At 47.8% G+C, this 21,069-nt stretch overlaps 1 protein-coding gene across 12 annotated transcripts in view; it reads left to right on the top strand.

The window, feature by feature from the left end:
- Window positions 1–21,069, top strand: part of MICAL3 (microtubule associated monooxygenase, calponin and LIM domain containing 3) — a 237,192-nt gene that overhangs the window by 107,877 nt on the left and 108,246 nt on the right. For 11 of the 12 annotated variants that reach the window (XM_034949077.3, XM_057301001.2, XM_063603456.1 and 8 more), the window contains exons 2-9: window positions 10,257–10,594; window positions 12,331–12,538; window positions 14,423–14,539; window positions 15,191–15,292; window positions 16,173–16,328; window positions 17,623–17,723; window positions 20,196–20,453; window positions 20,817–20,932. In XM_034949077.3, the coding sequence (XP_034804968.1) occupies window positions 10,331–10,594; window positions 12,331–12,538; window positions 14,423–14,539; window positions 15,191–15,292; window positions 16,173–16,328; window positions 17,623–17,723; window positions 20,196–20,453; window positions 20,817–20,932 (1,322 nt within the window). In that variant the 5' untranslated portion in view covers window positions 10,257–10,330. Of the gene's footprint in view, window positions 1–10,256; window positions 10,595–12,330; window positions 12,539–14,422; window positions 14,540–15,190; window positions 15,293–16,172; window positions 16,329–17,622; window positions 17,724–17,898; window positions 20,015–20,195; window positions 20,454–20,816; window positions 20,933–21,069 lie in introns of those variants that run through there. The other variant, XM_055105732.2, reaches the window with a different exon arrangement.

Genomic DNA, 21,069 nt, shown 5'->3' with positions numbered 1-21,069 from the left:
CAATATCTCGGTAGTAAGGGCTGTTGTAAAATGTTTCCTTTTATGCCAACTGATAGGGGAATTTTGCCCTATGAAACATTTTTAAAAAATTAAATTTATGTGAAAAGAGAGCTGTGTCCTAGATCACAGTATGAAACTTTTGTTTTTTAACTGCAGATCACAGTTTAAAAGCCACCGATGTAGAAGGAGATGTAGTTTCAAAAGAGATCAGAGACTGAGTTGATTCCGGGGCCATTTCAACGTGCAGAGGCTTGGGATGGGTCTGGGACCAGCAAAGGACGCAGAGAGGGGCTATGAGGTCACAGCAGGACCCAGAGAGTAGTGTCCCCTTGTCCTGGAGGCCGGTGGGGTTGTGGGGGGGCAGACGGTAGTGAGCTGTGACTTGTGCTGCAGGCAGGTTGAGGAAAACAAGGTTTGAGAATTGATCATTGGATTGGACAGCATGGAAGTCATTCATGACCTTGATGAGGCATTTCTGTGGAGGGCTGAGGACAAGGTCTACTTGTTGGAAGTTCAAAGATAGTGGGAGAAGAGAAAGTTGTGAACAAAGCATTGACAATTCTTTCAGCGAGTTTTGCTGTCAAGGGGAGCAGAGTAAGTTAGTTGGAGCGGGTGGGGTCAGGACTGGGTGTTGAAAGACGTGTCCTTGCTGAAGACAGTTCAGTGGGGTGAGGGAGGATCACTGCAGGGAAGGGACCAGTGTGGGAGGCAGCATGCTTGAGTAAGAACGGGGACAGGATCAGAAGCACAGGCAGAGGCTGGCTTCAGCGAGACATGTGGCAGATGTTGCTCGCTGTCATTGGAGGGAAGGCAGATGAGATGGGCATAGACGTTGATTACCGATAGAAACTTGTGGAAGAATGCCGAGAAGGTGGAGAAACTGAGAACCATGGCAGAAGAGAAATTGTGTTTTCGTTTTTTGGGTTTTTTTTTTTTTTTTTTTTTTTGAGACTGGATCTCGCTCCATCCCCAGGCTGGAATGCAGTGGTGCAACCATGGTTCACTGCAGCCTCGACCTCCTGGGTAGCTGGGACGACAGGTGTGCATCTATGCCTGGCTAATTTTTTAATTTTTTGTAGAGATGAGGGTCTTGCTATATTGCCCAGTCTGGTTTTGAACTCCTTCTGAAGCAATCCTCCTGCTTCAGCCTCCCAAGGGGCTGGGTTTACAGTCATGAGTCACCACACCCAGCCTATTTTGGTCTTCTACACAGAAATCGAATCCTTGAGAAATGAACATTGATTGCAAGCTGCTCAGCTTGGTGCCGTTGACGTGTCATCGATAGGCAGGTGTGGGGTGGCTGGTGGGCCTAGATGACCTTTCAGATGGTGCTGAGCTTTGACTGCAGTGTATTTTGTGGTTCTGTGGCAGTGACGACAGGCAGGCGAGACACCTGAGAAACCCCATATTCTGTTCCAGGTTAGTCTCCTGCCAGCTGTGTTTTGGGCCAGCGTCGGAAAGCCTTAGCTGCAGGCTCTGCCCCTGCAAGAGGGAGGAAGCGACCTGACCCGAGTGCCTTGGTAGGACCTTGCATGTTTCCCACAAGTTCTCTGGTCATCTCGTGAGGTATTTCTCTCCCTTCGGACTGCTGGAGGCTTGGCATTCTCTGAGCCCCTGTGTGCAGTGGCCTGGAGGTTGCCCTGTACGGCCTACCAACCAGCCAGCTTCCTGGGTCTGCCCAAGTGTAGGTGACCAGGTAGCCCTTTAATCAGCAGAACCTTATTGAGCACCTGCTGTGTGCCTGGAACTGGGTACATGGTGCTAAGCAGAGTATTGGGTTGGTGCAAAAGTCAGTGCGGTTTTTGCTATTAAAAGTAACGGCAAAAGTAACTGCACTGACTTCTGCACCGACGTTATAGATTGGATTCCGGCCCTTGAGGAGAACAGCTTTTTTTTGGGATTCTCCTTTGGTTGTGTTTTCCCACATCCTCAATGAGGCTTTCTCCCCACCCAGAGGCCTTTCATCACCCCTGAGGGCAGGGCTCTTAGATTAGTGGGTCAGGAAGGTGTGGGTCTTTTGGTCTGTACTGTTGACAGTGGGCAGGTTGAGGTCCACCTTCTGTCCTTCCCCAAGCTCCTACAATGGATGGAGTAGTATTAGGTGATTGGAAAATGTTTTGTCATTGACTCCTCATAGGCGTTGCTGATGGCTGGGGTGCAAGAGCCTGCCGCAGAATGCCGACTGATACGTACTGTGTTAGCACTGTTTTAGTTGCTTAGCCTTTTGGCAGCCAGTAAGAAGAATTACTGTGAAACCAGACTGCTCTCACTGCCATTTGGAAAGGGCTCCATTTCAAAGGAGCAGATGCAGTGATAAATCATGAGGAGAAAAAGAATCCTGTATTGTGTGTCCTTGCTAAATTTACTTGAAACTGCATATCCATTGCTAGCTGGGCAGCTATCTTCCTGGCAGGCAAGTTCCTGCTCTCGGGTGGTTAGGGACTGGAGGCATGCATTCTCAGGAGCTTTCATTTCTCAAGCTGTATTCTCAGGTGGTTTTTCATGATGGCTAAGGACTTAGGCTCTCAATTGGACAAGTCTGGACCCAAAACATGCCTTTCCCCATCTGCACTTTCCCCATCTGCAAAATGGAGGTCATACATCCTGCCTCCGCAGGATGGTGGTGAAGATGCCATAGGCGTGGATGTGGCACCGAGTAGTAACGACTCAGTATCTTCTATCTGTCTTGTTTAACACTACAGTTTAGCAGGACTTACACAGATCTTACTCCTTTAGCACCCCCCTCCACCCAATGCCATTCTCACGCTTTCTAGAACAGATGGAGTGGAGAGGGGAAGAGTGATAATGGAGCAGAGAAAGTTCCAAACCATTTTTCTTTCCTTCAAAAAACAAAACCATCTGAACCCTGTTGTTCCATTTTTATTTAGACTGAGTATGCGCTTTCATTGCTGGAGTTTATTGATAAACTGCTGGATGATAACAGCGCTACTGTGGGTTGGTCCTTGCTCTGTTCCTGGCACTGATAAACATTTTACATTCGTTACCTTACTTCCTACAAAACCCTGTATTTTTCATTTTACAGATGAGGAGACTGTAGGATGGTGAGCTTCAGGCATTCTTCTTGATTGCTTGTTTTGGGGGTTACTTTGAACGTGAGTTGACGTCATCATCAGTGATTGTGTTTATTGGGTGCCTCGCTATGATTCAGACATTTTAATGTGTTTGGGGTGACAGAACTGCAAGGCAGAGGTCAGGTCACTTCTGACTCACTTCATTTCTCAGCTGCGTGGATGTTCTTAACTTGGTTTTCATGAAGAAATAGGTTGTTAGCAAAGAATAGAAATGAAGATTAGAAAAGATACAACATAAGTGTTAGGACTGTACTATGGTCCTGCAGGATTAGGGACTTGGAAGAGAACCCAGAGGCTATCTGGGTCTGGCTCTTCTCAGATGCCTCTAGAGAGGGGTCATCCACACCCAGCCAAGCAGAGTGCGGGTCATGAGAAAAATGCCACACTCTTGCAGTGTTCCTGTTAGACTGTCACTGCCCGCCCAGGCTGACTGTTGCATTCCTGGATACCATGTTTTGGTAGCACATTGGAAGTCTTTCTCTAACATGTGTCCAGGTCTCCTTCACCTTCCGCCGCCACGCAGGCCAGGCTAGTGCTTTCCCCAGGACCGGTCCTTCAAGTACAGAGCTGCTGGGCTCCATCCTACCCTCATCACCTCCACAGAAACACGACTTATTTCTACTCCAGGTCGGGTTATAGCGCAGAGACCCAGTCCCTGCCCTAAGGAAGTTCACAATGGAGGAGAGAGACATTTAAATAATGTCCTTGCAGAGTGGCAGGAACAGATGAGGAGTGCAGCTGGGTGACAGGCAGGAGAGGGGAAGGGCACAGTGGTGGGGGGAGGAGCTGGCTTCATGTTTCCTCTCCATCCTGCTGAGTGTCAGCTTGATGATAAATAGGATGGAGAGTCAGGATAGATCCCAGGATGCAATACATGTGGATTCAATACCTTCTCATGGTAGAAATACTCACCAGACTAGGAATAGAAGAAAATTACCTTCACCTAGTAAAAGCCATATGCGAAAAACCATGGTACGTGTTATGTTCAACAGTGAGAGACAGAAAGCTTTTCCTCTTATGATCAGGAACAAGACAAAGATGCCCACTTTTGCCTCTTCTATCCAACATAATCCTGAAGTTCTATCCAGAGCAGTTAGGCCAGAAAAAGAAATTAAAAGGCATCCAAATTGGAAAGGAAGACAGTTATCTCCATTTGTAGATGATATGATCTTATGTGTAGAAAATCCTACAGATTCCACCAGAAAAACCTGTTCAAGGCTAGTACATAAATCCAACAAAGTAGCAGGATACAAAGTTAATACACAAAAATCAGTTACATTTTTATATACTAATAGTGAACAGTCTGAAAAGGAAATGATGAAAATAATTGTTTACAGTAGCATCAAAAATAATAAAACACTTAGGAATTAGCCAAGGAGGTGAAAGCCTTGTACAGTGAAAACTAAAAAACATCACTGGAATAAATTAAAAGATAAATGAGAACAAATTCACGCTTATGGGTTGGAAGACTTACTATTGTTAAGATGTCGCAGTTACCCAAACAATACACATTCGGTGTAATCCCTATCAAAATCCCAATGATTTTTTTTTTTTTACAGAAATAGAAAAACCCATCCTAAAATTTACATGGAATCTCAAGGGACCCTGAATAGCCAAAACAGCCCTTCTAAAGGAGACCAAAGCTGGAGGACTCACGCCTCCTGATTTCAAAACTTACGATAAAGCTATACTAATCAAAGCAGTGTGGTACTGACATAAAGACAGACATATAAACCAATGGAATACAATAGAGGGCCCAGAAACATACCCTAACATATATGGTCAAACTATGTTTTGTTAAGAGATGGGGTCTTGCTATGTTGCCCAGGCTGGAGTCTAGCTCCTGGGAGGATCAAATAATCCTCCTGCCTCAGCCTCATGCACCTCACTTACAGTCAAATTATTTTTGACAAGGATACCAGGACTACTCAGTACGGAAAGGACAGGCTTTTCAAATAATGATGCTAAGATGCCTATGTTGAAGGAAGACAGATCAGGAGCCCGAGGCATGTTGGCGATTTGGGTCCTGGTTTCTGAGGGAAAATATGAGGGAATCTCAGTAATCCATAGTGCATTTTTCATCTAAGCTTCCTCCTGATGGCATTCCAAAGCAAGTGTTCCTCTCCACCTACTTTTTTCTTTTTTTGGTTTTTGAGACAGGATCTTGCTCTGTTTCCCAGGCTGGAGTGCAGTGGCATGATCATGGCTCACTGCAGCTTCGACCTCCTGGGCTCAAGCAATCCTCCCACCTCAGCCTCGCATGTAGGTGGGACCACAGGCGAATGCCACCACACCCAGCTAATTTTTTTGTTTTTGAAGAGACAGGATCTCACCGTCTTGCCCAGGCTGGTCTTGAACTCCTGGGCTCAAGTGATCTTCCCAGCTTGGCCTCCTAAAGTGCTGGGATTACAGGCATGAGCCACCTCACCTGGCCTTCCACCTGCTTTCAAGATCTATTTAGATGAGACATACCTCTGACTGAATGGGCTAGGGGAAGGCGCAGTTCATAGATTGCTGTGTAAGATTCAGAGATTTGCACGTTCGCTGGTGTGTTCATGGTGCATTGGCTAGGGAGAAAACTAAGCTTCACTCTGATGCCATACTCTTGAAGTGTCATTCTTTTTTGTTGTTTTGTTTCTTTTTTCTTTTTCTATTTTTAAACATGATTCTCCTTTCTACTCCCCCACAAACATCCAGCTACCTCTTCTAAGAGCTAGAGATTGAGCGTTCTCATAGCCAGCCAGAAGTCAGTGACAACCTTCAACTATTGTTATAAATAGAAACATAACCATGTCCTGCGTGTGCTTCAGAGGCCGTCTCTGCAGTGCCGTCCTCCACAGCCAAGGCCCATGCGGGCTTCTGAGTCAGCAGTCAGCTGCTGCGGACAAAACATGCAGGCTGGAGTCAGCTGGCAGAGACTCACAGATGCCTGGAAACCTGGCATCACCTCCTCTTCCTCCCCCCAACCCCCCAGCCCGGCTCCTCACTTCCTCTACCCCTTCCTTGCACACCTTGGCTTTTCAGTTTCTGGGATTTCTGGCACCTTCCTGCCAGGTTTCCTGGTCTCCAGGTTCCTGTGATTATGAACTGTACACAGGGTGGTGCAGGACAGGCCAGGAGGAGCATGATCTGGCTTTGACCTTAAGGAATGAGGGAAATGGGGGCGGTAACAGAAATAGCCGTGCTCTACTGTGCTTCCCGGCTGTTGTCAGAGCCAATGAGAATGCCGGGTAAGCCCCTTGCAGAGTGAGACAGGCCCAGCCCAGCAGAGCCACAGAGCAATGCTGTCACACTCTGGAGGAGTCTTTGCGCTGCAGTCATCATTCAGCTGCAAAGCAGGAAAAGTGAGGCAGCCCAAGGGAATTCATCTTGTGTCGTCTTACCTTGGGTGTCGGTCGCATTGTTCCAGGAGCCATCCTGCCTCTGTTCATCCATTGTCACCAGTGCCCTGCAGGTCGAAATCTCTTCGGCCGGGGAATTAAAACTTGCCTGCTGGTTGGCTCTGCAGCTCTCTGGGAGCTGTGGCTGACATCTGTTAATTTAAAAGTGTTTTCACTAGCAGAAGGATTGGGGACAGTTATTAGTGAAGCCGTTCCTCTGTAGTGGGGTCTGATTTGGAAATTCTTTGTGGCAGTTAGCAGCTCTTTGGAAGTGAATTATTTCAAACCGAGTGGGTTACAACCAGCCATGGGGTTGTTAGCTCACACGTAAGAACTCTTCTTGGGAAATAAGTGCCCAAGACCCTCTTTCAAGGTAGGTGTAAGCCCAGGCAGGCGCTATGACGGGAAGGATTTTGGAGTTATGGGTTGCAGGACCTTTAATGTATTGGCTTCAGCAAGAATGGCATGGTTCTGAGTGCTCTGAATCCTGGCAAGGAGTTGAAAGTGGCTACTGTTTAGAAACAAAGAAAAGTCATTTTCTTCTTTGACATGAGGTAGCGGTGGATCAGACCCAGTGTATGCAAAGCTTACCAAACACTGTGACTCTGGTGGAGTTCAGGTTGACTGTGAATGCAGGCAGGGCACACAGGGTCAGGATTGTGCCATGCTGTGTGCTTGTCAAAGAGCAAGTGAAGCCTCAGAAGTCCCACAAAGAGGTCAGGAGGCAAAGAGGGTCCCTGATGTAGAAAATGGTGTGGGACCTTTGTTTCTAGTCATGGGTTGTCAGCTGTCACCATTTATCCTGCCTTCACATAAGCACATCTGCTCTTTCCTGCCCTACAAGCCATCTTTTGACTTTCTAACATTTCTAAGATAAGCCTTGGCTCGTAAGAGAAATAATGGGCCCTTTTTAGGAACTGTAAAGTATTTCTCTTGCTGCTACCTAGAATAAAACCTTTCTTTTTTGGGGAAACTGAATGTTAATTCCAGTTAACTCCATTTCTTGCTGGCCTCTTGGCCATGTGGCTATTGAGAGAAGCTATGTGTGTTAACAGTGTATTGTTTTTGTTTTGTTTTGTTTTGAGACAGGGTCTCACTCTGTCGCTGAGGCTGGAGTGCAGTGGCACAATCTCAGTTCACTGCAAGATCCGCCTCCCGAATTCAAGCAATTGTCATGCCTCAGCCTCCTGAATAGCTGGGATTACAGGCGTGTGCCACCACACCTGGCTAATTTTTGTATTTTTTGGTAGAGATAGGGTTTCATCATGTTGGCCAGGCTGGTCTTGAACTCCTGACCTCAAGTGATTCACCCACCTCGGCCTCCCAAAGTGCTGGGATTACAGGCATGAGCCACCGCACTGGGCCAGCAGTATAGTTTTTAATATCTAGAGCCAGGAGGGTTTGTTGAGTACGTGATATATTTGAGGCGAAAAGCCCAGCCAGTGTGTTCCATCTGCAATGTATCTTCCACATTATGTGACGAGTGTTGTGTCTGTTGACATAGAAAATATAAGGCGGAGAGGGCAGTTCCTTGTATTTAGTTACAACTTTCTCTCATGAAACTTAAGATGCATCTCATTTGGTTTGGTTTAATCCTGTGATACCATGGTGAGGTGCGGAGAGAAGTGGCATGTCATTTCTACTTCACACTGCTGCTCAGTGTGCTTACCCAAAGTAAGAGCTCCAGGGCCTCTTCTGTATCATTTCTACTTCACACTGCTGCTCAGTGTGCTTACCCAAAGTAAGAGCTTCAGGGCCTCTTCTGTATCATTCTGGAACATGGTGCCTGTCTTCCAAGAGTTGGTTTCAGCAGCACCTGCAGCTGAATAGTGGGCAGTTTCTTGCTTCTACATGCCTGCTGAACATAGTGCATCAACCACTCCCTTCCTCTGTCTGCACCCAACCCCAAGGGTACATCTTTAAAGCAAAGTCCAGTCCAGTTGTGTTGGTCACTCTCGTGGTGAATTGGTGATGTGCCTGTGCTGGGCCGTTGTGATGAGAGCACCAGGAGCAAGTGCTGTGGGCATGTGGATTTCTCAGCAGTAGCCTCGGAGAACTTCAGAAGTGAAAGTCTTGGCCAGGCTCACACCTGTAATCCCAGCACTTTGGGAGGCCGAGGCGGGCAGATCACGAGGTCAGGAGATCGAGACCATCCTGGCTAACACGATAAAACCCCGTCTCTACTAAAAATATAAAAAATTAGCCGGGCGTGGTGGCGGGTGCCTGTAGTCCCAGCTACTTGGGAGGCTGAGGCAGGAGAATGGAGTGAACCCGGGAGGCGGAGCTTGCAGTGAGCAGAGATCGCACCACTGTATTCCAGCCTGGGCAACAGAGCGAGACTCCATCTCAAAAAAAAGAAAAAAAGAAAGTCTTAGGGGTGCTGTCTAACCTCCTTGTCTTACACACAAGGAAACTGAGGGTTCGTGCAACAGTGCTTACCCAGAGTTGTGCAGCGGGGTCGTGCAGCTGGGGTCTGGCTGTGTGGGCTCAGCCCTGTGGTCACACTCGTCTTGTCACCCTGACCCACTCTCTACTCACTAGTTTTGTCCTTTGTCCTTTTGCCTCCCACCTTCCAATACAGTTCCAGTGGTGAGGTTTCATCAGATGTGACGCAAAAACGATTCTGCAGACTCACAGGAGCCGGTGGGTGCAGGAGTACACGCAGTGCCATCTCCCACCTCCCAGCCTCTGTCCAGCAGACTCACTGGACGTAGGTGTGCGGACATTTCCATAGGTGGAAGGCATAGATATCGTCATTTACTGCTGTTCAATTCGATTCGGGGTGAAAATGGAATGACTGTGAAGTCTCCCAACCCTGTACCTTATGCAATAGCAGGACTTCTTCAGTTCTTTTAATCCCTGCCAACTTTGACACTCCCGAACTTTCTGCTCCTTAGACTTCTGTGATGCTGCTGGTTGGTTCTCTTCAGACCTCTCCCTACTGTTCCTCATCTTTTAAGAGGGCTCATCTTTCTCTCCCAGCCTCTTGAAGGTGGGGCCTCCTGGATCTCTTCCAGAGCCTGCGGCTCTTCTGCCCTGTGCACTCTCCTTTTGTGATCTTCCTGCTTTTGTATGCTTAGCTACTGCCCGTGTGCCAGCGACTCCCAAATCTGGATCTGCGTCCCCAGCCACTCCCTGAACTTCACATTCGTACCGACTGCCCGGTAAGCACCTCCACTTGGAGCTCACATGTGCAGGTGAGGAAGGGGCTCACTGCTCCGCTGGCACCAAGGAGTGCTTCTGTTTTTAATCCATTGGCCTGATGTCTCCATTTAATCCGGGGCCTAAGCTGGAAACCTGGGAGTTATCCTTGCCTCTTTGATCTGTACGAGTCACTCAGGCCTGTCTGTGTCACTTTCCCATGTCCTACACCTCTTCCCTGCCTGGCTAGCATTTATGCTGAGAGACTCAGCTGTCACCTCTCAGAGGCTCGCCTTCAGTGGGGCCCCCCCCCCACCACCAATAGTGACTTAGATCCTCTTTCTCTGTTTCCGAGATCGCCTTGTGTCTCCCTCTCTAGTGGCACTTGGTACAGTCCATTGAGATATTCTGTGTCTGTGTTTGCCTCGTCTCCTAGACTGTCAGATCCTTGAGAGCAAGAACCATCCTGCTCACCTTTCCAGCCCCAGTGTTTCGTAGTGCCTGGAGTATTGCAGGTGTGCAGTCCACACTTACAGATGGGTGACTGCGACACTTTAGAACTCTGCTTTGAAGAGGAGTATGTCTCCTGGAGAATGTTTGTGGACAGAGAAATGCTAACCATCTTTTTCTTTCTTTTTGTCAGATTAACGTGACAGTGTCAGGTGGACCCACAGCCATCCCACCTCCCCCTCTGGGGAGTGCTGAGAGTGAGGCAGCATGGAGGAGAGGAAGCATGAGACCATGAACCCAGCTCATGTCCTCTTTGACCGGTTTGTCCAGGCCACCACCTGCAAGGGAACCCTCAAGGCGTTCCAGGAGCTCTGTGACCACCTGGAACTGAAGCCAAAGGACTACCGCTCCTTCTATCACAAGCTCAAGTCCAAGCTTAACTACTGGAAAGCCAAAGCCCTCTGGGCAAAATTGGACAAACGGGGCAGTCACAAAGACTACAAAAAGGGAAAAGCGTGCGCTAACACCAAGGTAAGCTTTGCTCCTGTTGGGCCCTGGGGTCACTGACGAGATGCCTTCTACCTCAACAACGTCTTGCATCTCTGGCCATTCACCATACATGATCTACGAGGTCTGGGTGCCAAGAAGTTCTATGGCAAGTTGTGTGCCAGAGCCATCGACCATATCCAGGTGCCAAAGAGGAGGATTGAGTTAGAGGTAGGCTGAGTGAGAACCAGGCAAAGTCTAGCCACAACCTAGCATAGGAAATCAGGCTTCAACCCTGTTGAAATTTTGTGGATGTCTAACCTCTTTTTGTTTGACTTGCATGACCCAGACCCTGTTTTAAGCATGTTTCATGTATTTACATATTGAGCATTCAAAGTTTCAAGTATTTAAGAACAACCAAAGTCAAGTGGCACGGGAACCTTTTATTTTGCTGAAGCTCTCTTTTGAACCTCACGTGGTTCGGAGGATGCAGGTCACTTAGCAGGGACATAGCCAAGCCCTGCTGGTATCCTGTCTGAACACGGCTTTGGGGTTCTTGGCATGTCCTCTTTCCAAAGTTCCATACTGAGTAGCTGGTAAGGTATACTGTTTGCGAACTTGGCATTTGCCACAAGCTTCCAACCTCTTCCCATCCATGTTCCAAAAGTCTGTTTTGATTCATAAGCAAGGACTTTGTGAACCAAAGTATTTCTGTTGCTTTCTTCACCATGTGGAGAAATGGGGTTTCCACGAAGCAGGTAGGCCCAAGCAAAGACCTGAGTTATGCACTTGCCTTTGTCGGGGTAGGTGCGAGGAAGCGGATATAGAGAGGTACATTTCCTGCTTCCCTCCTTAGAAGAACACCTAGTGTGAGAAGTTCGGAACAAGCTAGCAGGGACACAAATTTGCAGATGACTTCATGGCTACGTTATGTTCTTTCACGAGCTTTAATTTGTGCAATAGGGGATACCTAGAGCCCCACCCCCAGTGGATTTGCATTTGGGTAGATATTCATCAGCAAAATTCAAGAACTGTAAAGGCATGAGTTTCATGAGTGAGTACTGAGGCATGACTTTCATGAGTGAGTACTGGACTCCACTAAGAACAAAACAAAAACAAAGCCAAAAGCATTGCACGTTTTCCTTCCGCACACACAGAGCAAACTACTTAAGATATGTGTCCAGTCTCCTGCTCAGTACTTCTCTGGAGTGTGGATTTTCGAGATCATGTTCCTGGACGTTCAGTCTAGAAATGGGGATTTTGGAACTCTTATCAGCACACAAAACTTTGGCTCTTGAAAATTGCTTCCCGGGAATCATGTGTGTGGTAGACTCATTCCAGGAGGCTTGAGATTGCCTGGAGTGTGTATGTAGTACTGTGTATCTCTTTGGACAGAAATCTGCCTGACCTAGAAACCTTCGAAATGGTCCTCTCCTGTTGATGTAAGATTGTATTTGATTGTCATATCGTTTGTTGAGATGATGGCCACTTAAATATGCTGCAGATCAAGGGCCTTCCAGGCTGTCCAAGGTGAACAGGTGCCGAGCTTGTGTCTAGCACTGATGGTTCTGTCTTCTCCATTCATGGTGGTGATCACTAGCTCTTCTCTTAAGCCATGGCAGGTGCTCTGCTGTGACCCACGTAGGTGTGAAGGTTTCTTGGCAGTGGGGAGAATAGCCCTATTTCGGGGCTTTAGGGAGTGATGATCATACAATCATGAGACTTCTTGAGAATTGTTTGTTGGAAGTGCCGCCTGCCCTGAAAGCAGCTGTGTTTTTCAGTGTCTCATCATTGGGGCTGGCCCCTGTGGTCTCCGTACAGCCATCGACTTATCCTTACTGGGGGCCAAGGTGGTTGTTATTGAGAAACGAGATGCCTTCTCCCGCAACAACGTCTTGCATCTCTGGCCATTCACCATACATGATCTACGAGGTCTGGGTGCCAAGAAGTTCTATGGCAAGTTCTGTGCTGGAGCCATCGACCATATCAGTAAGTAAAACTAGCTTTCCTGTAAGATTCCACCCTACCCCTTGCACGCTTGTTCAGTAGAAAGAGACAGGCAGATTAGCTGAGGAATTCATATGCCACCCAATTTCTTCTAATCTCATTACTGTCTTTCTTGTAGTAAGTGCACTCATCTTGAAGTAAAAACACCTGCTATGCGGTGGTTCTATAATTTAGGACTCTTAAATGTGAGTGTATCGATAACCTGTGAAATGTGGGGTTTGGCTTGAGGATTTCTGTTAGGTCTTGGACTCTTCCTGAGCTCTTGCAGTTTGTGGGATGGGCACTGGGGCAGGCACTGGGGAAACGATGACCAGTTTGGGCCCAGACCCTCTGGTGGTCCTTCTTGCAGTGGCAGAAGTACACAGGCATGCAGCTGTCTGTGCTGTGACCTGATACATTCTCTACTAATGTAAGAACAAAGTGCTGTGGGGACACAGTCCTGGGGGGAGCCACACTTGCAGGAGGCGCAGAGCCCTGGCTTGGCCGTTAATGGCAAGGGGATAACGGCATTCCTCTGGTCAGGTGGTTCTTGTGCGGTCTGCAAGCTCTTGCTGTTCTTTTGTCACCTCTAAGCTCAGCCCGGGCCTTTGCTTTTCTGAGATCCTACCGGGTATGAATACAAGTTAATGCAATCAGCGGTGTTTGACTGTAAGTGGCCAGAAAAGCAATTCAGAACAGGCAGTGTGCGTTATGAAACTGAAAGCTTTTTATTGATTATCATTAATGCTTTCAGGAAAGCTTCATCGAGGAGCCTTTGTTCTGAGCTTCTCCAGATGTGTCCTGTAAACACAGTCAGTCATGGAACCTTTTGCTGTTTGCAGCAGCTGTGCCAATTTATCAGACGCTGGCTGGCAGTGACCACATTCCACTGGCAGAGGAAGCACTCTGCCCATCTGCTGGCTATAGTTTGTAAAGCATCTTGGGACCCACAGTTCTCTGCGAAAATACTGTGCTAGCGCAGAGCTTAACAAGTCTTTGGGAATGGGACTCAGAAGGGTGGTGGCTGTGGTAAACTGGGGAGAACAACCAAGATGACGTGAGGAGGATTTGCATTGCTCCTGGCACGTTAGTCACAGGCTCCAGTTAAGTTTGGTCTTAAGAGAGAACCAAGGGTCATTAACTCAGTGGATTTGTCTGCCTTAATTGTGGCAAGATTCATCTTAGGGTTGAGAGGGTCTTCTACCAGGGCCTAGATCTTTATCTCTGCACCTTAAGTCGCTGCCATGCCTGGTGCCTGCAGGTGCTCATGGACGTCGAATAAATCAATCAGTCTCACTATGAAAATAAGCAAGATTGTCAGTCATTCTGGCCTCAGTTTCCACAGCTATAGACCAGGAATAGGAGGGGGAATGGTAGGAGGATCTAGTTGGATTGCGATTTCCCTTCCTTGCCTTATAAGAATGTGTGATGATCAACCAGGGAATGGGCTGAAAGACACCTGTGGGCGGGGAGGTCATGCGGCAGCTCTGCATCTGACCGTGGGCTGCACCCTGTGGGTGCACATCTGCCTCCTAGCAGGATTGGAGATGCTGCCAATATGGCAGCCCCAAATTGGGAAAATGGAAAGGAACCTCCTGTAGGCCACAGTCCCATGTTGTCTCCGAGCTTTTGATTGTTTAAAACACTGAACCCGAGAGGTGGGAGTGTCCTGTGTGTTGCTCTAGAACAGCTCTTCCGCTGGGTTATATTTGCCTTTAAGAAAGGAAGAAGTTACAGAGCGTGGCTTTGGAAGGTCTCCTGCTACAGCAGGCTTTGGGAATCTGAATGAAGGGGGCGTAGGTGGCGGGGTGGGAGCCTGAGCCGCGACATGGATGGGTACCCCCTTCTCCATGTGTTCCCATCAACGTCATCTCCGTATTCTCCCAGGTATCCGTCAGCTCCAACTAATACTTTTGAAAGTAGCCTTGATCCTAGGCATTGAAATCCACGTCAATGTGGAATTCCAAGGACTTATACAGCCTCCTGAGGACCAAGAGAATGAACGTAAGTTACACTGGAGGAGTGAAGAAGGCGTGAGAGGGTGTTGATGGGTGAGGAAGATGAGATTGAGGGAGCAAACCAAAGGCTCCTGAGGGCTGCTTCCAGAGCTAGCCAAAGCCTGTGCCTTTGGGGACTTGGCCTGGATGCAGCCTTAGATGTCGCAGGCGCACATGTGGTGGGAAGGGCCCCGTGAGCCCTCTGCAAGGCTTCTTTCCTTCTGTGGTTTGTCCCCACTGCTTTTCCTTTGTTAGACGAGAGTCTCACTCTGTCGCCTAGCCTGGAGTGCAGTAGCTCAATCTTGGCTCACTGTGACCTCTGAGCAATTCTCCTGCCTAGGTCTCCAGAGTAGCTGGGATTATAGGCATGTGTCACCATGCCTGGCTAATTTTTGTATTTTAGTAGAGACAGGGTTTCACCATGCTGGCCAGGGTGGTCTCGAACTCCTGGCCTCAAGTAGTCTGCCAGCCTCTGCCTCGCATAGTGCTGGGATTAGAGGCACGAGCCACCGTGCCCAGCCTCTGTCTCCACTGCTTCTACACATAGTGTTTTTGGCCCAGGGTTTTGTGCAGTTCACATGACTGGGTATCTAGAGATGGTCCTGGCTGTGAATGTGGTCTGGGTGGTGACCCCCATTTATTTGGTTTTGGTCCACAGGGATAGGCTGGCGGGCACTGGTGCACCCCAAGACTCATCCTGTGTCAGAGTATGAATTTGAAGTGATCATCGGTGGGGATGGTCGGAGGAACACCTTGGAAGGTATTGGTCTGTGCTCCTCTGCCTGGCTCATAGCAGAGGGAAAGCTGATGCTATCCTACCCCTGGGGCGAGACTGTGCGTGACCAGCGTCCACCCTTTTGAGAGCCTGAATGTGTGCTTCCTGCCCTGATGGAATGGCAGGCCCCACCATCCTCTAGCCAGCTGGCAGTCGGGCTGCTGCTTTTATTTTATTTAATTATTTTATTTTTGAGACAGGGTCTCGTTCTTTTGCCCAGGCTGGAGTGCAGTATCATGATCACGCTCACTGCAGCCTCGATCTCCCTGGTCTCAAGCGAGCCTGCCATCTCAGCCTCCTGAGTAGCTGGGACTACAGGCGCGTGCCACCATACCCAGCTAATTTTTGTATTTTTTGTAGAGATTGGGTTTTTGCCATGTTGCATAGGCTGGTCTCAAACTCCTTGGCTCAAGCACTCTGCTCGCCTTTCCCAAGGTGTTGGGATTACAGGCGTGAACCACCTCACCTGGCCCAGGCTGCTGCTTACAGGGCACTCTTGCTGAGGCACTAGGAGACCAGCCATACCTTGAGTGGCTGGCACCTGTAGGACTTAATCTACATATTAATAAGCAGGTGCTCCCCCCACGCATCCCTTTTTTAAAGAGGAATCCCTAGTACTGAGTAATATTCTGGCCAGTCAGATTTCAAATTGTTTGTTAATGGAGACTTTGACTTCTTTCCTGAATTTTCATATTCTTGGGTAGGTAAATGCCTTATTTTCATCTGCAGAAGAGCTGCCCTAACTTTCCCATCAGTTCTCATCCCTGACTTTCCCTGTTGTCTTTATCAGCACCCCCACTTTATCTGAAGTGATCTTCCTTCTCTAGCCAATGATTATCACCTCTGAAAATTTATTTCCCTCCAGGGTTTCGTCGGAAAGAATTCCGTGGCAAACTGGCCATCGCCATCACAGCAAATTTTATCAACCGAAATACAACAGCAGAAGCTAAAGTGGAAGAGATCAGTGGTGTGGCTTTTATATTCAACCAAAAATTTTTCCAGGAACTGAGGGAAGCCACAGGTTGGTGTTGATGTCTCCGGAGCCCTAGGATAGAAACTTAAATAGTCCCTGGTGGCTTTTTCTTGGGGGATTGGTGGGGTGAGTGGCCGTCGGTGTCCCTCCTGCACTGTCTGCCCCTCCTGCTCTTTTCACTCCTGTTCCTTCTTCCTAGCGCAATGCTTCCTGCAGAACTTGTCTCCTCCTCTCGTATTCTTAACCTCCTCACAGTGACTGGGCGGCTCTGGGTTTTGTTTTTTGTTTGAGACAAGGTCTCGCTCTGTTGCCCAGGCTGGAGTTCAGTGGCGTGATCTCGGCTCACTGCAGCCTCGAACTCCTGGGCTCAAGTGATCCTCCCATCTCAGCCTCCTGAGTAGCTGGGACTACAGGCAAGCGCCACCATGCCTGGCTAATTTTTCGTATTACTTGTAGAGACGGAGTTTCGCCATGTTGCCCAGGCTGCTCCCAAACTCCTGGGCTCCACCTGCCTCAGCCTCCCAAAGTGCTGGGATTACAAGCGTGAGCCACCACACCCAGCCTGAGGTTTTGTTTGTTCGTTTATTTGTTGTAAAGCATTCGTTCTGCCTCCACTAGTTCTTCCCAATGCCTGTCCTGTGCTGTGATGCTGAGGCATGCTGCTTGGTGTAGCTGCTGGCCGGTGGCTCCCTGGTTTGCTTGGGAAGCTGACTTTAGGCCTTTTAAGTATGTAGTCTTCTTCCTGAGTTCCAGCTCAGGCTTGAAGGCAAACTGTGTGTCAGATAGCGATGAGATTGTTGTATGATAGGTTTTGAATAGATCAACTTAGATATTTTGCTAAATGTGCCTTCATTCTCTTGTTTTCTAGAACTTTATTTCTTTCCATTACATCTATTTTTTAGATTAATTAAAAAGTCAGTAGTTCACTCTCTGCTTCCAGGCGTCAAGTTGTCTATCCTGTTCTTAAGAATCTAGGAGATTCCTCCAGCTTCCTTGATGACTGTCCCAAGAGGCTTAACCCGATAACTAATCCAAGCCCTCTTTAGAGGTTAGCCTCTTTTTTTTTTTGCTTGTTTTGTTTTTATTCCCGTAAAAACAGTTCTGTTTACTATCAGTCATAGTTTTTAGGATTGTTTGGGGTGTTGAGTGAATACAGAGAAACAAAACTCCCTGTATTTCCATGAACTGATGATACAGGACGTGAGAATCTGGGCTTAGACACCTTTCCCTGCCTGGAGCCTCAGGCCCTTGTCTCTGTAGGCCTGTATGTAACCTTTCAGCCTGCCCTGATTCACCTTCATCTCAGCAAACTTACATGCACACGTTTGTCTTCTGGCCCCAGGTATTGACTTGGAGAACATCGTTTACTACAAAGATGACACACACTATTTCGTTATGACAGCCAAAAAGCAGAGTTTGCTGGACAAAGGAGTGATACTGCATGTGAGCCACGGATTTCCTTCAAAACTCTTTCTTATTGAAGTGGTTAATATCACCAAGAGAAAGAATTGTCTGATGGGTTTTTCCTGCAAGGGAATGAAAATGAGCACTGAATGCATCTTCTGGTAACCCCTGATGTTTTCCAGTTTAGCGTGAACAACTCTTAACTATGGCTAATTTCAAATGTAAATAAAAACGGGGGGAGAATAGTGTAATGAACCCTCACGTACCTACCGTCCAGCTTTCACAGTTCTCAACACGTGGCCAGTGTTCTGTCAGTAATATTTCTGTGCACTCCTTCTTCACCACTGGATTCTTGCAAAGCAGGTTTCAGACAGCATTTCATGCATAAATACTCAGTTTAATTTTAGGTGATTTGGTTTGTGGTTATTGTGATTTCCATATCTGACTGATGATTGGTTGGTTGAAGAGTTATCTTTTGGGATGGGGAGTGATAGAGGGAAAGGAGTTTGACCAAGAAGCAATAATTGGTGTTTATGGGAGCCTGATGCGGATTCTGGTGTCACTGCGGATACAGTTTTCAGAGGTCCAGGCAGCACTGACAGGATCAGGCTACACTTAGGCCTCTTTATGACCACAGAACAGGTCTGAGCTCCATCAAAGCCAGGTCCAGCTCAGCCTGTTTCTAGGTGACTGCATGGTGTGCCCTGAGATGATGGCCTGAAATATGAAGTCAGAAGACCACCGTGTGGATGGTCCCTGAAGGAGAGTTTTTAAAGTCTTTCCTGGTCTCACTGGTCTCAACGTGAGAATCACTGTCCCCATGCGATGAGAAAAACAGAAGCAGAGACACCAGTTGTGCTGATTCAGGCCTGTGCAGTTCCCACAAGAGACTCACAGCTGAATTTCAGGGAGTCCTTTGTCTTTGCAGGGTGATGTGAATGCAGTCACTTTAGTCTGAGCTACAGTACTACCTTATATGACAGCAGAGGGGGGAGTGAGCTGACGAGCATGTGCCGGTGGCAGAGAGCCCCCTCTTTCTACCCAGGAACCTTGCGTGTGTTTCTCAGCACAGCCATCCTGTGTGCTTTCAGGGAGAACCAGGACAAAGCTGTTTATACAGCCCACTTTTCCAAAAGCATAAGCAAGACGTATCTGGTTAGATGCTTTCTAAAATTACCTTGCTAATTATCTGGGACTACATCAGGGTTACATTGCTGTCAGTAAGAAATAGCCAGTGAAGCAGTTCGTACGCCTTGGGACAAGGTGAAGATTTAAATCTGCCACACAGGCAGAACTGTGGTTGTCAGTCAAAATTTGATAGGAGCAGTCTAGAATGCCAAGAGACCTGGTTTACTTTGCCTTCATGTTTTTTTTTTTTTTTTAAGAGGGCAGGGGCCATGCCTTTGGTGTATGCTGTTAAATAGTAAACCCATGTGGCTACTTAGTATTGAGCAAACAGTCTTTCTAGGACCAACCTGAGTGTTTGTGTTTTGGCTTTAACATCTTGTAGTGGTGGCTGAAAGGACCATCACGGCCACTTAGAAACCGTAGGCCCCACTTTCAGAGAATAAAGACTTGGCTCAGTGTGCCAGGAACCTCCAAAACAGAAAAGGAGTTTTTCAGTCGTTTGTTCTTCTTTGTGGGTTTCTGTGGAGGCTTTCAAGTCTTACTTACTATTTTGAAAACCTCTGCTCCATTTTCAACATATTCCTTCCCAGCCTCCTGGACTACCATTGCTCCCACCTCCATGTCTTTTTGGCACTCAAGCTTTTTTGAGTTCTTCCTTTGGGTGTCATGAGTTATGCAAGGCTGAGTGTTTCACGTGGTCCCATTTGACAAAAGCCATTTACTACCCAGAAGATAATGAAATGTCCTTTCAGTTCACAAAGTACTGTCAGGTATGTGATACTCAGAACAACCCTGAGGCAGATTGGATAAGATCAAAGAAGTAGTCATTGTTCCAAGCAAATGGAAAAGCCATGACTGTGTGTTTAGGCAGCAAGGTCTATGTTCTCTCGGGAATAATCCACCCCCTAAACCCCTCTTTTTTTTTTTTTTTTTTTTTTTTTTGAGTTGGAGTCTCACTCTGTCACCTAGGCTGGAGTGCAGTGGTGCTGTCTCAGCTCACTGCAACCTCCGCTTCCTGGGCTCAAGCAGTTCTCCTGCCTCAGCTTCCCGAGTAGCTGCGGTTACCGGCACACACCACCATGCCTGGCTGATTTTTGTATTTTTAGTACAGATGGGGTTTCATCATGTTGACCAGGCTGGTCTCGAAGTCACGTCCTCAAGTGATCTGCCCGCCTCAGCCTCCCAAAGTGCTGGGATTACAGGTGTGGGCCATTGTGCCTGGCTGCCTTTCCCCCCACCCATTTTAATGGTATAAAAGTTTTGGTTTTGGAATGTGGAGTCACTTTAGGGGGAAGAAGAAGCTGTGGCCCTGGGTTGTGTAACATGGTTCTGGCCGAGTGCCAGAGCTTCTCCATCCCTACCCTCCTCTTTCTCTGGAGATAGGACTACGCCGACACAGAGCTCCTGCTTTCCCGAGAAAACGTGGACCAGGAAGCTCTGCTCAGCTATGCCAGGGAGGCGGCAGACTTCTCTACCCAGCAGCAGCTGCCGTCTCTGGATTTTGCCATCAATCACTATGGGCAGCCCGATGTGGCCATGTTTGACTTCACTTGTATGTATGCCTCCGAGAACGCCGCCTTGGTGCGGGAGCAGAACGGACACCAGTTACTAGTGGCTCTGGTCGGGGACAGCCTCCTAGAGGTGAGTGCTAAGCATGGCAGCACTCTGTGGTAGGGGCAGGAATAATTAGGAGTGAATCTGGGCATCCTGGGTCTTGGAATGAGCGTCTGCAGTGTTGTACAGCACAGGTAAACTCCCTGCAGGAGTCACACCAGGAAGTAGGGGAGGGCTACAGGCCACTGGGAGCCCAGGACTATTAAGTATGAGTGGAAATTCTGCCCCTTTTTGACTTGCTCCTTGCCAATCTGGGAAGGAGAGCAATTTGTTATTGAAACAGTTGCCAAACACTACTGTCGACAGCAAACTCTTTGTTCTTTAGTTTATTTTTCCCATTTTGAAAGGTGTGATATTTTTTAATTATTTGTTTTATGTCTTTATCTACAGCCTTTCTGGCCAATGGGAACAGGAATAGCCCGGGGCTTTCTAGCTGCTATGGACTCTGCCTGGATGGTCCGAAGCTGGTCTCTAGGAACGAGCCCTTTGGAAGTGCTGGCAGAGAGGTAATGGGAAGTAACCCGGGGTTCCTTTCATGAGAAAACTGGGAAGAAGGAGTGGTTTACTCTTCAGGGAGAGTACAAGTTCTTCCTTCTTCTTTCTCTGCCTTCTTAATTAAAGATGTTTTCATATGGAAAAGAGG

This window comes from Pan paniscus, chromosome 23 (assembly GCF_029289425.2).
Source record: "Pan paniscus chromosome 23, NHGRI_mPanPan1-v2.0_pri, whole genome shotgun sequence".
Classification (NCBI taxonomy): Eukaryota; Metazoa; Chordata; class Mammalia; order Primates; family Hominidae; genus Pan; species Pan paniscus.
This window is presented reverse-complemented; position numbering and strand designations above follow the sequence as displayed.